At 42.6% G+C, this 15,553-nt stretch overlaps 3 protein-coding genes across 3 annotated transcripts; 1 reads left to right on the top strand and 2 right to left on the bottom strand.

The window, feature by feature from the left end:
* Window positions 1-9,854: 9,854 nt before the first annotated feature.
* Window positions 9,855-11,149, top strand: LOC104758401 (uncharacterized). Its single transcript, XM_087496119.1, has one exon. It carries the CDS (start codon window positions 10,097-10,099, stop codon window positions 10,952-10,954), a length of 858 nt encoding a protein of 285 aa, XP_087352245.1. The 5' UTR covers window positions 9,855-10,096; the 3' UTR covers window positions 10,955-11,149.
* Window positions 11,150-11,253: 104 nt separating this feature from the next.
* LOC104758400 (transcription factor bHLH115) lies at window positions 11,254-13,159 on the bottom strand. Its single transcript, XM_010481260.3, has 5 exons — window positions 12,791-13,159; window positions 12,197-12,259; window positions 12,039-12,119; window positions 11,794-11,956; window positions 11,254-11,710 (listed from the first exon to the last, which is right to left on the bottom strand). The coding sequence occupies exons 1-5, from the start codon at window positions 12,901-12,903 to the stop codon at window positions 11,447-11,449; spliced, it is 684 nt and encodes a 227-aa protein (XP_010479562.1). The 5' UTR covers window positions 12,904-13,159; the 3' UTR covers window positions 11,254-11,446.
* Window positions 13,160-13,314: 155 nt separating this feature from the next.
* On the bottom strand, window positions 13,315-14,127 carry LOC104758399 (putative histone H2A.1). Its single transcript, XM_010481259.3, has 2 exons — window positions 13,823-14,127; window positions 13,315-13,733 (listed from the first exon to the last, which is right to left on the bottom strand). The coding sequence occupies exons 1-2, from the start codon at window positions 14,009-14,011 to the stop codon at window positions 13,521-13,523; spliced, it is 402 nt and encodes a 133-aa protein (XP_010479561.1). The 5' UTR covers window positions 14,012-14,127; the 3' UTR covers window positions 13,315-13,520.
* Between the last annotated feature and the right edge of the window lie 1,426 nt (window positions 14,128-15,553).

The following is a 15,553-nucleotide window of genomic DNA, read 5'->3' as shown; positions in this document are numbered from 1 at the left end:
TTAGTTAAGTAAGATGATGAATGATTTCCTCGTTTGCAATTTTATTTTGATTAGAAGTGTGTGGACAAGAGATCAACATGTTTCATGATGGTTTAGAAAAACATTGTTAGTGAACTCACCACCTCCATCACACTCAAATGTTCTAATTCTTTATTTTAACAAAATTCTGCAAGTTGTTGTAACGATTCGAAGATTGAGAAAAAAAAAAATGTTTAAAAGGGTAAAACCAACTCAACCATGAATAATTATCAATAAAGACCACACAATAAAACACTACAAAATTAGAAGACAATAAATGTAACATCCGCGAACCAATTTTTTTAAGGTTTTGGTGTGGGTGTCGATCGACACTCTTGGTGTATCGATCGACACTCTTGGTGTATCGATCGACACCATGTTTTCTGGTTTGGTCCGGTTTATTTTAATTGCTGTTTGGTTCGGTTTGGTTCAAGGAAAATCCCTAAATCGTGATATAAGTGTCTAGGGCGAATTAAGGGTTTTGGGAAGTTTCTTTTTGGTCGCCGTTAAGTGAGAAAAAGAGAGAAAGGAGAGAAAACGTTCTGGGATTTTTCTGGGCTTGTTCTGGGTGATTTGGGAGAGATCTGAGGCTGTAGAAGTGTTAGCTGTTGCTGGAAACGAAGGGGAAGCTCCTGGAGGTGTTGATTCCAACGTTTCTCAATCCAATCTTCCTGTTCTTGAGGTGAGTGCTTGACCATGGTTGATCTAAGCATGAGATCTCTCTTGTTTGGGTGTTTTCTTTGTTGTTTGTGTTGTTTTGTTGCTTGGGTTCGTTGCTTTTGTGATTCCCAGTGATTTCCGAGGTAATTGGGTGAGTTTGGGACGGATTCGAGATGATTTGGAAGGACAGTTCGTCGTTCGTGTTCGTGCAGTTCGCGTCTGCAGGTATGGCATCGATCGACACCATTAGAGCATCGGTCGACACCGTTTGTGTCAGCATCGATCGACACCATTAGAGCATCGGTCGACACCGTTTGTGTCAGCATCGATCGACACCATTAGAGCATCGGTCGACACCATGGCTCACAGCATCGATCGACACCGGTTTAAGCGTCGGTCGACACCAGTCTCAACCGAGACTTGTTTTCCTGGTTTGATGTATTGCTTGTGTTTTGTTTGCTTGCTTAACTTGAGGGTATCATATGCTTGTGTGTATAACCTAGTAGATGGGAGGACGGCCTTATGATAATACTTACGCATCTCAATTGTTGTTTGTGGTGTGCAGGTAAAGGAAAAGTGTGATCGTGGAATCAAAGGCGATGAGGAGGAGGATGTTCTAGAGGCTTGATTGACTGTGGTCTAGCTATTGTTAGGTTGCTAGAATTAGGTTGATAGAGCATTGTAGGATGTTGGAACTCTGCTATTCATTATTGGTTACTGGTTTATTTATGTTGGAATTTTATTGGATTAATGGAATGTTTTCTTTGGTTATCCGCGGTTGTTGATTGTTGCTAGAATGTTAGTGGGTATGGGACCACTAGCGAATTATATGTAAACAAAAAAAAAGGGAAGGGTTGTTTCATTTTGGTATCAGAGCCCTTACGGTTCTAGGTCTAGGGTTCATTGTGCTTTCGCTGTTAATGTTTAGGATTCCATGCTATGGTTGATTGTGTGAGTTGGTCAATTGTGTGTGGCATGAAGTCCTAGAACATCCTCTTCGAGCCTGTTTTGTGATTCCATGGTAAGTTGTGTTCTTGTGTTATTAGAACTATTTGTTGCTTAGCATTCTGTTCTTGTTGATACAGATCGTTAGAGGTGAGGATGCTGTTGGTCGCGGTCGTGGTCGTGGTCGTGGGCGTGGTCGTGGTCGTGGTTGGGGACGAGGCCAGGTTCCTGAGGCCAGTGTGAGTGTGACCCAGAGCATGGCCAGTGAGGAGGTGGCGGAGTCACAGGTTCATCCTAGTGTGTCTGGAGACCAGGCTGGTTTGGGTGACGGCAGGGCGGATGGGCCCGGTGTTGGTCACAGTGTTGCCCCGGGTGTGGGGGTTGCAGCTGAGGGTGCTCCGGGCAGGGAGGATGTCTTGATGTACTTGCTAGCTCAGGTTTTGCAGCGACTTCCAGCAGTAGTGCCGCCAGTGGTTGGTGGGCAGGATCCAGTAGTGCCGCCAGTGGTTGGTGGGCAGGATCCAGTAGTGCCGCCGGTGGGTGGTGGGCAGGTTCCAGCGGTGCAGCCTATGGCGGGTTTGCAGGCAGGTGTGCAGCCGGGGGCCGAGGTAGTGGATGCTCAGTATGTACAGATGATGGTGCAGCTGCAGCGAGTGGGAGCGGGGTATTTCTCAGGATGTACCGATCCGAGTGTAGCGGATGAGTGGAGAGAGCGGATGGAGGATCTTTTCCTTTCGCTTAGGTGTCCCGACCAGTTCAGGGTGGATCTGGTAGTATATTACTTGTCAGGAGATGCCCGTGTGTGGTGGAGGTCGGTGACAGCACGGAGGGTGCAGCGGGGTATGTCTTGGGGAGATTTTGTGAGGGAGTTTAACTCCAAGTATTTTCCTCAGGAGGCTCTTGATCGTAAGGAGACAGGGTTCTTGGGGTTGACTCAGGGGGACTGTACAGTGCGGGAGCTGGATGCAGAGTTCAGTCGGCTTGTGGGGTATGCAGGCCGGGCATGGGAGCCAGAGTCGGCTCAGGTGCGGAGGTTCTTGTTGGCTCTACGGGATGATCTGAGGACTCGGTGCAGAGTGAGGAGCTATGCTACGAAAGCGGAGCTGGTTCAGGTTGCAGCTGGGATAGAGAATGACTTGAGGTCACAGGTGGTTGTGGTCAGTTCTTCGATGCAGCCACAGCGGTCTCAGCCGCATTCTGTTCCTAGCAAGGGCGGCAAGCCTGCGCATGGGCAGAAGCGGAAGTTTGATGCTATGCAGAGATCAAGGCACGGGGGTGCGAGATGCTTTGGGTGTGGTAGCAGAGACCACAAGGTGACCAACTGTCCTTAGAGAGGTGAGCAGCGGGCAGTGACTGAGCAGCGGGCGGTGATGGAGCCGCGGACAGATACTCGGGTGTGTTACTACTGTAGAGAGACGGGGCATATCAAGCCTCGTTGTCCCAAGTTGCAGCAGATGGCAGTAGCAGCGGTGCAGGCTGGTGGTCAGCCAGGAGTGCAGCATGGTGTGCAGCACGGTGTGCAGCCGGTGGGTTGGATCGAGCCGATGTCACAGGTGTACTCGACTAGGGAGCCCGGTGGCACTAGTGCAGGAGCGATCACAGGTATAACTTCTGAGATTCGAACTTGGTCAATTCAATAGTTCAGATTATATTTGTGTTTGCTTGTGGTCAAGTGTTAGGTTCTCAACACATGAGGTTTGTATAGGGACCTTGTTGGTGGGCGGGTTTAAGTCCCATGTCATGTTTGATTCTGGAGTTTCTCATAGCTTCATTACTCCGGAGTGTGCCGAGAGTGCGGGGATCAGAGGGGATCCTTGAGAGCGTACAGGAGTTGTCATAGTTGCGGGAGGCAAGTTCCTTAGAGTCATTGGTCGAGCTGGAGGGATTGATATCCAGATCGCAGGGGAGTTGTGGCCAGCGGATTTGCTTATCAGTCCAGTGGAGTTGTATGATTATTCTCGGGATGGATTGGTTGCATCGGCATAGGGTGCATTTGGATTGCTATCGGGGTAGAGTGGAGTTTGAGCGTCCAGGAGGGAAGTTGGTTTTTCAGGGTATTAGACCGACTTTGGGAAGTCTCGTGATCTCAGCCATTCAGGATGGGAAGATGATCGAGAAGGGCCGTGAGGCTTATCTGGTTACTATATCTATGCCAGAGTCAGTGGGAAGTCTACGGTTAGCGGTATTCCGGTTGTGGAGGACTTTGAGGATGTGTTCCAGTCGTTGCAGGGATTACCACCATCTCGGTCGGATCCTTTTACTATTAAGCTGGAACCGGGGACGATGCCGTTATCCAAGGCTCCTTACAGGATGGCTCCAGCAGAGATGGCAGAGCTGAAGAAGCAGCTGGAGGATTTGTTGAGTAAGGGTTTTATCCGTCCTAGTTGTTCACCGTGGGGAGCTCTGGTGCTGTTTGTTAAGAAGAAGGATGGGAGTTTTCGGTTGTGTATTGACTATCGGGGTTTGAACCGAGTTACTGTGAAGAACAAGTACCCTCTCCCGAGGATTGATGAGTTGTTGGATCAGTTGAGGGGTGCTACTTGGTTCTCCAAGATCGACTTAGCAATAGGTTATCATCAAATTCCGATACATGAGGCAGATGTGAGGAAGACGGCTTTCAGGACGAGATATGGGCATTATGAGTTTGTAGTGATGCCTTTCGGGTTGACTAACGCACCAGCTGCGTTTATGAGATTGATGAACAGCGTGTTTCAGGAGTTTCTGGACGAGTCAGTCATCATTTTCATCGACGACATTCTGGTATTTTCTAAGAGTTCTGAGGAGCATGCAGTACATCTGAGAGCAGTTCTGGAGAAGCTGCGGGAGCAGAAGTTGTTTGCTAAGCTGAGTAAGTGCAGTTTCTGGCAGCGTGAGATGGGGTTCTTGGGTCATATTGTTTCAGCTGAGGGAGTTTCAGTGGATCTAGAGAAGATTCAGTCCATCAAGGAGTGGCCGAGGCCGCAGAGTGCCACTGAGATTCGGAGTTTCCTGGGGTTAGCAGGTTACTACAGGAGGTTTGTTCAGGGTTTTGCGAGTATGGCACAGCCGATGACTAAGCTTACATGGAAGGATGTTCCATTTGTATGGTCACCGGAGTGTGAGGCGAGTTTTGCAAGCCTCAAGCAAATGTTGACTACCACGCCGGTGTTAGCACTGCCTGAGCAGGACGAGCCTTATGTTGTGTATACAGATGCTTCTGGAATGGGGTTGGGTTATGTGCTTATGCAGCAGGGGAAGGTTATAGCCTATGCTTCGCGGCAGTTGCGGAAGCACGAAGCTAATTATACTCATGATTTGGAGATGGCAGCAGAGATTTTTGCTCTGAAGATTTGGAGATCTTATCTGTATGGTGGGAAGGTACAGGTATTTACAGATCACAAGAGTCTGAAGTACATTTTTACTCAGCCTGAGCTGAATTTGAGGCAGAGGCATTGGATGGAGCTAGTAGCGGATTATGATCTGGACATAGCTTACCATCCTGGTAAAGCTAACCTAGTTGCAGATGCCTTGAGTCGGAAGCGGGCGGCTTCGGCTCAGGAGCAGGATATGGAGGCGTTGGTAGGTGAGATTAGTGCATTGAGTTTGTGTGCTATCTCACAGGAGCCTTAGCTGATCGGGCGGATTTGTTGAGTAGAGTGCGGTTAGCTCAGGAGAGCGATGAGGGGCTGGTGAATGCCTCTAAGGCTTCGGGTTCAGAGTATCAGGTTTCTGCTAATGGTACTATCCTTGTGCATGGTCGGGTTTGTGTGCCCAAAGGTGACGAGTTGAGGCAGGAGATACTAAGAGAGGCTCATTCGAGCAAGTTCTCTATTCATCCAGGGGCGACCAAGATGTACCGTGACCTCAAGCGGTATTATCACTGGGTCGGGATGAAGAAGGACGTAGCTGACTGGGTGGCGAAGTGTGATACTTGCCAGCTGGTGAAGGCGGAGCATCAGGTTCCTGGTGGTTTATTACAGAGTTTGCCCATTCCAGAGTGGAAGTGGGATTTGATCACGATGGACTTCGTGGTGGGTTTGCCTGTGTCGAGGACGTTTGATGCGATATGGGTCATTGTGGACCGTTTGACTAAGTCTGCGCATTTTCTGGCCATCAAAAAAACTGATGGAGCAGCGGTTTTGGCCAGGAAGTATGTGAGGGAGATAGTCAGATTGCATGGGGTGCCTGCTAGTATTGTGTCTGATAGAGATTCCAAGTTCACTTTGGTGTTCTGGAGGGCGTTTCAGGCAGAGATGGGCACGAAGGTGCATATGAGTACAGCCTATCATCCTCAGACGGACGGTCAGTCAGAGAGGACGATCCATATTTTGGAGGATTTGCTGAGGATGTGCGTGTTAGACTGGGGTGGTCATTGGGCAGATCATTTGAGCTTGGTGGAGTTTGCTTACAACAACAGCTACCAGGCTAGTATTGGGATGGCTCCTTATGAGGCTTTGTATGGGAGACCGTGTCGTACACCGTTATGTTGGACTCAGGTGGGGAGAGGAGCATATATGGTGCGGATTTTGTTCATGAGACCTCGGAGAAGATTCGGGTTCTGAGGCTGAACATGAGGGAGGCTCAGGATCGGCAGAAGAGCTATGCTGATAAGAGGAGAAAGGATCTTGAGTTTCAGGTTGGTGATAGAGTGTATCTCAAGATGGCCATGTTGCGGGGTCCGAACATGTCATTGACAGAGACTAAGTTGAGTCCGAGGTACATGGGGCCGTTCAGAGTGGTTGAGCGGGTGGGACCAGTGGCATACCGGCTGGAGTTGCCTGAGGTTATGCGTGCGTTCCACAAGGTATTTCATGTGTCGATGCTGAGGAAGTGTCTTCACGAGGGTGACCGGTTGTTGCCTAAGATTCCTGAGGATCTTCAGCCCAACATGACGTTGGAGGCGAGGTCGTTGAGGGTACTCGGGAGGAGAGTCAAGGAACTTCGGAAGAAGAAGATTCCTTTGATGAGAGTCCCGTGGGACTGTGATGGAGTAGAGGAGCAGACTTGGGAGCCCGAGGCGAGGATGAAGGCAAGGTTTAAGAAGTGGTTTGAGAAGCAGGCCGCGACTTGAGCTTGTCTAGCCGGGTCCGAGTTGTAGTCCATGGCTGGAGCGGGTACGGAGTATTCCAGCCCATCTCTCTTGATACTTGGTCGCTTAGGGGTGGTTGGTTGTGCGACTAAGTACCAAGATGAGGTGGTGCTCGGGATGCGGATTGATGAATTGGATTGTTGTATCTAATTTTTCTATTGTATTTTCGTTGAGGTTGTAACGATTATGACATTTTGAGATTAATAGGATGAGTATTTTTCTTTATGTTGACTGTGTTTGTCATGGGAAGAAGAGAAATAGCTCGGGTTTCTATTTTGGAAGTTTCCATAAATAGAAAGTTTCCACAAAAGGAAGGTTTCCAGAATTAGAAAGTTTCTAAAAAGGGAATTTTTGTGGGAAGTGTTGAGGTAGATCTAGCCGGGAGATACTCGATGGCATCAGATTTGTTTTGCTCAAGGCCGTGTGGGCCCAACTCATGTGATACCGATAGCTCGATGGACTTTGTGGCCAGAGAGTGGGAGTGGTATGAGGCTTCGGATGAGAGCGCGCTCGAGGGTGACGACCCAAGAGCGGGATATTTGAGACTCCCTGGATACCGTAGCTGTGGGCCGCGGCTTGGCAGTGAGCCGGTATGTCTCGACGGTTGCGACCCAAGAGCGGGGGGAGTGTGTGTGAGTGACTTCCTAGATGTCGTAGCTTAAGGCGGATGGCCTGATAGCGAGCCGGCATGATTCGTTGGTTGTGACCACGGACGGGGGAAGCACTGAGTTGTGAGCAAATAGTGTTTTTGATGCGGGTATATTGGCTAGAGGGAGACCTCATGGTTCAGTCGAAGGTGTGCGGGCTGTTGCGACAGTGCACGAGAAACCTTGGCTGACGGTATTTAGTCCGGTCGGGGACGTGCGGGCCGTGTTGACGGTGGCACGGAGATCCTTGACAGATGGACGGTGTGGCGGGATTCGAGGACGAATCCTTGTTGGTGGGGGAGAATTGTAACATCCGCGAACCAATTTTTTTAAGGTTTTGGTGTGGGTGTCGATCGACACCCTTAGTGTATCGATCGACACCATGTTTTCTGGTTTGGTCCGGTTTGTTTTAATTGCTGTTTGGTTCGGTTTGGTTCAAGGAAAATCCCTAAATCGTGATATAAGTGTCTAGGACGAATTAAGGGTTTTGGGAAGTTTCTTTTTGGTCGCCGTTAAGTGAGAAAAAGAGAGAAAGGAGAGAAAACGTTCTGGGATTTTTCTGGGCTTGTTCTGGGTGATTTGGGAGAGATCTGAGGCTGTAGAAGTTTTAGCTGTTGCTGGAAACGAAGGGGAAGCTCCTGGAGGTGTTGATTCCAACGTTTCTCAATCCAATCTTCCTGTTCTTGAGGTGAGTGCTTGACCATGGTTGATCTAAGCATGAGATCTCTCTTGTTTGGGTGTTTTCTTTGTTGTTTGTGTTGTTTTGTTGCTTGGGTTCGTTGCTTTTGTGATTCCCAGTGATTTCCGAGGTAATTGGGTGAGTTTGGGATGGATTCGAGATGATTTGGAAGGACAGTTCATCGTTCGTGTTCGTGCAGTTCGCGTCTGCAGGTATGGCATCGATCGACACCATTAGAGCATCGGTCGACACCGTTTGTGTCAGCATCGATCGACACCATTAGAGCATCGGTCGACACCATGGCTCACAGCATCGATCGACACCGGTTTAAGCGTCGGTCGACACCAGTCTCAACCGAGACTTGTTTTCCTGGTTTGATGTATTGCTTGTGTTTTGTTTGCTTGCTTAACTTGAGGGTCTCATATGCTTGTGTGTATAACCTAGTAGATGGGAGGACGGCCTCACTAAGTATTTATGATAATACTTACGCATCTCAATTGTTGTTTGTGGTGTACAGGTAAAGGAAAAGTGTGATCGTGGAATCAAAGGCGATGAGGAGGAGGATGTTCTAGAGGCTTGATTGACTGTGGTCTAGCTATTGTTAGGTTGCTAGAATTAGGTTGATAGAGCATTGTAGGATGTTGGAACTCTGCTATTCATTATTGGTTACTGGTTTATTTATGTTGGAATTTTATTGGATTAATGGAATGTTTTCTTTGGTTATCCGCGGTTGTTGATTGTTGTTAGAATGTTAGTGGGTATGGAATCACTAGCGAATTATATGTAAAAAAAAAAAAAAAAAAAAAAAAGGGAAGGGTTGTTTCAATAAAAGAGGCCTTGAACACTTTCCAAGCTGGCACGCCTCATATACTTCATTTCAGTAGTTGAAGAGCTGGTTATTTGGATGTCACAATCTTTGATAGCATACTTCAACAATACTTGCAATATTTTGTCAGAGGATAGATATTTTCCAATAAGTGTAGTTATTTATTTATTTAAATAATTTAAAATTGTTGAATGTATCTTAATATCTTTGATTGTGACCATGTGCGTCTTTAGTATCAAAACATCTCAAAACATGGGTTTTTTTCAATAACATTTTTCAAAGCTTTTTGGTATTGCATTGAACTTGTGTCAAGGATGCTCTAATAGGATTAGTTAATAGACAATAAATACATAATTTGATGATAGATTTATATATTTGATATTTAAATTGATTTGAATCTATATAAAATTTCAAGTTATTCTAATATTTTGTTATTTTTTGTTGTTCTGTCACCAACTATTTCTTGTTTTTTTTTGGTGTAAAAATTACGTAACTAATTTCTTTAGTCGCTAATTAATTAATTATACATTTATTTTCATAATAAAAGGTTATTAGGATTTGGAACGTTACCGCTAGATACAATTCTAGTACTTACTACTCTGTCAACAAAAACTAACACTAATAAACTTGCATAGACTTTGTTGTGGGATGTGGAAAATAAGAAATTTGTAGAAGGATATTCTATACAGAATTTAATTAGAATTCTTGTCTTCTTGAACCTGAATTTAAAAATAACTATTTCACTAGTAAACTTGCATACAGTTATTACATCTTGTCTTCTTGAACCTGAATTTAGATGATATATTATTTTTGATTTTCTTACAAACTGTCTTTGAGATGGTGTAGTGATTGTTTGAAAAATTTCATATACACCCTAAATCATGATCAAAAGATAAGGAAGAAATTTACAAACGATGTTGGCTTAATTTTTTCTTTTTTAAAACCATCATAGACCATAATCCTTAAGGTTGATGATATTCCTAGTTTATGTACTTTCTCCTATATGTAACTTCTTCTTTTTACGTATGTCCAAAGGTAAGCAAACACATGTTCTAGCTAGAGAAAATTTTCTTGAACTCTCATCTTTATATCGGTCCATGTTCTTATTTTTTGTTAAATTAACTTCGAGTTGCCAACAACAACAAAATTCTTTTTTTTTTTTGGGTACCAAAATAATAGACTAATATATAACTTAAGTGTGTGTGTATAAGATTCACGAAAACAATAGCATAATTTATTTGGGGACAGAACAAATGAGTTTCTCGGTGGTCTTGTTCCACAATCCTCACTGTGCAACAACAACAACAACCATCTTCACAGTCTCATCATCATCATCATCTTTCAGACCAAGAAGAAATCTTTCTTCACCTAATCGTATCTTTACCACCAATCAACCTAAACCCTTAACCAAAAAACTTCAAATCATCGAAACCCTAGCCGCCAGAGACACAATCATAGACTTCGGCAAACACAAAGGCAAAATGCTTGGTACTTTGCCTTCTACTTATCTCAAATGGGTCTCAAAGAATCTTCGTGCAGGAGATACTGAGTATTGGGCAAAGCTCGCAGACGAAGTCCTCGAAGACGATGTTTACAAAGATAGAGCAGAGTGGGAATTTGCCGAGAAAATCCTCCATGGAAGTGATGAGAGCATGAGGGCTTTAACTTCTGTAAAGAAGAACAGAGAAGAAGCAAACTCTGTTTCGATGTTGTTGGAGATTAGTGAGAAATTTGGTTGGGATAATGAAGATAAGATTGGTTGGAGCAAGATCAATTTCGAGCTTTTGGGGACAAGCAAAGGTGGTCGGATTCCTAGGCTAAGGAACATGAACGAAGAGGAAGAAGAGAGAAGAGAGATGGTAAGAAGAAGAGAGGTTGAGAAGAAGGAAGAAGAGGAAGATGAGAATGGATGGAGGAGAAGACAGAGGAGAGAGAGGATGAGACAGAGTCTTGGAAGAGATGATGGCAAAACTGTGGATAGGAGTGACAAGAAGGGTATTTTGGGGAGACTAGGAGATGTAGAGAAGAAACTTGAGCCAAAGATTCAAAGTCCTTTTCCTGGTCGTGAGAGTCTCCTGAAGAAAGTGATGAACAAGAGAAGGTCTCAATGAATATTGAAACTTTTGATCTTTCTCTTGTTGTGTTTCTTTTGTGGGATTGTGAGTTTACATTTTCACAAAAGAAGCAAAAAGGCAAATCCTTTCTGAGTTTATGAGATTGAAAAGTTACAAACTTTGCTTTATATGCTCAACTTAAATCTTGTAAGAGAGTGGAGACTATACAAATTCATCTCAAGTTTCAGATCAGCTATATACACTCAAGATCAACCAATCAATTCCCAGATTCTTCCTACTTATTCCTCAGCATCCAAAATCAGAATCCACAATCTTGAAAACCATGATTTTCAACCTTTTGTACAATGAGAATTTATTCAAAAACCAAAGACTTTTAGTGCATGCTTATTTTCCATTTTACATGATAATCACAGTTTTGAGTTGCATAGAATTATAAGTCTCCAATCACAGAATGTGAGAATCATCAGTACATCAATAAAAAGCGCGTAAGAAGAAACCTGAACAGTCAATAATAGAGAGAGGAAGCTTTTAAGCAACCGGAGGACGAAGAACATGGTCCTGTGAAGTATCAACAGCAGCAGGAGGCATAAATTGCCACATTGCAAAACCGGGGTAAGTTGTGAAAGGGACAAGCTTGCTTCCAGGAGCTTGAGCTTGAGAGAGTGTTGGCGGATTTGGTAAGAAACAAGATTGAGGCTGATGCTGTGTCTTAATCTCTTTCAGTTGCTGCTCGATTCTCTCCTTCTCGATCTTCAGCTTATGTTTCTCATCACGCAGCTCGCTTTTCTCATTCTACATATTGGCACATAATAGGTTCAATGGACAGTCTAAGGATCTTGCAAAGGCTACAGTGTTGAGTTTTTAGTTTCTTTTACCTTCAACTCCTTGATTTTGTCCTGGAGGCTTGAATTCAAGTCCTTCAGTTTCTGTGCTTCGTCTCTTGCGTGATTCACCATACGAATCGCATCATTGATAATAGCAACCTTGTCTGTCTTTGGAGTTCTCCCAGGTTCCAATATGGAACTCAATTCCGTAAATCTAATGATAAAACACCATACCAAAAGATTAAGAACTCAAAAGATAAAAGATAGAAGGGAAGGAAGAGACAACAAGAAAATACTTGTCATTTAGCCTATCACGTCTTTGTTTCTCCCTACAAGCTTTCGAGCTAGAACCAGCAGTGCAAGATTCAGTTTTGATCCTGAAGCAATTAGAATAACAAATTTAACAAAAACTAATAGCGCGTTAAAGCAGGTTTGACCAATAGCAACTTGATACCTCTTCCTTGAGCCAGGTTCTTTATCCACATCTGAATCACAAAGGAAGCCATCAACTTCAACACTGTAATCAGATGACATCAACATAAGACGAAGAAGGGTCAATTACAGCCAATTTAAAAATCTAGAGTAGAAGCAGAGAGATCAAAACAGATACATACTCCAATATCTATCACATTTCACAACACAACGAGACCATTAAAAATACTGTCCAAGTGAGCAACAAGATCAAACTCCCTTAAAGAACTTCTTTACATACAACTAACAGAACCTTCCTATCACAAGTTGTACAAAATCTAGAGTAGAAGCAGAGATCTAGATTCGTCTACTTCTTTTAGGAAACAGAGGAATGGAAGCAAACCAGAGACAAAAAGCTTAAATTAATGAAGGAGGTCCAAAATCTACCACAACAAGACCATTAAAAACACAATCTGAGTGGAATAAAACAGGATCACACATCCATATAGCAACAACTTCTCCAGACACTACTACCAACCCCTAAAACCACCAAAAAAAAAGTCCAAAGCTCTGAAAAAAAAAAAAAACCAATAGATGGTTGAAAGAAACACAAAACCCTTGAACCAAAACAAGATACCTGACACTAGAAGAACCATCGATCTGCCAAGGGAAAGTAGGATTCTGATCAGAGAAAGCACTATCAATCAAAGGGTAATCACTAAGCCAGTTCATGTTCTCCGGAGACACCATTTCTCCTAAATATCCCTGGCGGCTGGCTGCTATATGATTCTGATGGTCAAATCTGATAAAGGTAAAGAAGGAGACAATGTGTGGAAAAACGAAAGAAAGAAAGAAAGAGATATGGTGGTGGTGCTGGTAGGGATGGGATACTCTCCCTTCAATCGGTTTCTATTATATAATTTTGTTTCATCTCTCTCTCTCTCATTTTCATGGAAGTCGTACACCATTGGTCCACCAATCATTATCAATCCTTCAGATCTCTTTTACTATAATATTGTCATAGTTGCTCAATTATACACCTCTCGTGATGTCACTCACTAACAATTTTTTAAAACTCAACAATCCTCTCTTTTTATGTCAACCAATCAAAATTTTTTAAAAAGATTAAAATTTACAAACTTCTTACTCGAAACTCTAAAAGAAATTTGATTTTTTTTTTTTTTTTATTCCATAAGAAAGAACTTGAAAGCATATATGAACATTCAAATTGATAAAAAAAAAAAAAGACACAAAAGATAGATTTCTTCACCATAGATCTCTAATCTAAAATTACGTAATAAAAAAAAACCCCAAACAAAAACTAAAAATTTAAGAACAGAGAGAGCCAGATCTGGGTTGATTGATTTTTAGTCGTCTTCAGCAGAAGGCTTGGAGGAAGCACCAGTCTTCTTGGGAAGAAGAAGATTGTGAATGTTGGGCATCACACCTCCATTAGCAATCGTCACATCTCCGAGCAACTTGCTCAATTCCTCATCGTTCCTCACCGCCAATTGAATATGCCTTGGCACAATCCTAGTCTTCTTGTTATCTCTCGCTGCGTTCCCAGCCAATTCCAATACCTAATTTCACAATAAAATCAAAATTAGGGTTTACAGAAGACAAAATCAGGAAATTTTAGGCAAGGCTATATATAGAGATGATACATTACCTCGGCGGCGAGGTATTCGAGGACGGCGGCTAAGTAGACGGGAGCACCGGCACCAACACGTTCGGCGTATTTGCCTTTCTTCAAGAAACGAGCGATACGACCAACAGGGAATTGAAGACCGGCTTTGCTGCTTCTTGTCGTCGCCTTCTTCACAGATCCAGATCCGAGGGTTTTACCACGACCCGCCATTGCTATTGTATTCGAGTTATACTAACAAAAAAACAAAAGATGAAGAGGGAAAAAAAGTTGTACGAGTTGAATTGCGTTGTTGGTTTTAGGAGACTCTTCACCGGAGTTTATATACTGTTTTTAGATTCGTCTTAACCAATCAGAAAAATGTACGCGGATCGCTATTACTCACCGTTAGATTTTTATCGTAATCAACGGTGGAAAATTCGAGGTACATGATCTGCGTAAGTGTGAATTACCGAAGTTACCCAGAGTTTTATTTCTGAGCCGAAAAGCCCAATGGACAAACAAACCTTTCGTTTTTACAAAAATAGCTTTACTGTCTCTTATTTTTGTTTTTAATTTTAATCTAATTAACATGCTCAACAAACTGTCTCTTACAAAATAGATTTATATTCTCTTAACATCTTTACCAAAAAAAAACATTCAATTACTGTTTTGTTTTATGAGTTCTTGAGTCAGGTAAATGAAGAGTGTAAATAAGAATCATCATGCAGTTGAGTGAGTTCCCTATTTTCAAAGCTCTATCACATGTCTAAGCTTATATTTTGATTGAGGGCAAGCAAAGGCTAAGTCTAGGGAGTTGATATATTATGGTTTTTGTGGTTTTTAACCATGATATAAAGAGTCTTTTAGTGTCTTTTCATTTGTTTCTAAATTGTTTTTGAGTCTTTACAGGTTTTTAGCATGAAAGGAGCAAAATGGAGCAATTTGGATCGTTTTGGAGCATAAATCTCGGATCAACACAAGAGCATCGATCGACACCAAGATTGGGAGCATCGATCGACACTCTCTTCAGCCGATGAAGAATCACAAAATTGGAAGTTTTACAATTCTGCCTCAAAGTCTTCCAAAATTGCAACATAAGTCCCTGACGTGTTTTAGGACATATATATATATAGTTTTTAGGTTTTTGCAAACCCTTAAGTTTTATTCTATCAAGTTTTATTTTTTCCTGCAACCCTGAGAGATTTTTAAGAGCTATTGGAGAGAGATCTGCTTTGTAGAGAAGAATTTCTAAACTCCTTCTTACTCTTTATAATCTCAATTGCTTATTATTCAGAAAGATGTTTTGTTCTTCAATGATTATGTCTGAGTAGTTTGCTTGTTAGGTTTAGGGTTTTTCACAGGGATTTTATGAATTATTAGATCCGTTTATTTAGGATTCTTTATCTATCTAGATCTTCATCTTAGGTTGTTCTTCATATTAATCCTTGATTGGCCATCTAGAATTAATATCCTAGGAAAATAAATTGATATGAGAATATAATTGTTTTCCTGATAAAACCTTTTGATGAGCAAAATTATTTTTTGCAAAGAGATTTGATTTAATAATTTTGTGAACAATCTAAACTTGTTTTTAAAGCTGATTTATTACCTAGAATTTTGCAAAGAGATTTGGATTTTCTTGTTTTAAATTTAGATATTATTTGCAGTGAGAACTGATTTAATTTACAAAAGTGTTTAGAGTTCTAGATATATTCTTAATTGCTTGAATCCTAATTAATTGATTGATTTAATATTTCATAATTTCCTGAGAAA

The sequence above is a fragment of the Camelina sativa genome, chromosome 17 (assembly GCF_030686135.1).
Source record: "Camelina sativa cultivar CO46 ecotype springtype chromosome 17, ASM3068613v1".
Lineage (NCBI taxonomy): Eukaryota > Viridiplantae > Streptophyta > Magnoliopsida > Brassicales > Brassicaceae > Camelina > Camelina sativa.
The sequence above is the reverse complement of the archived record's forward strand: the minus strand, read 5'-3'. Positions and strand labels throughout refer to the sequence as shown.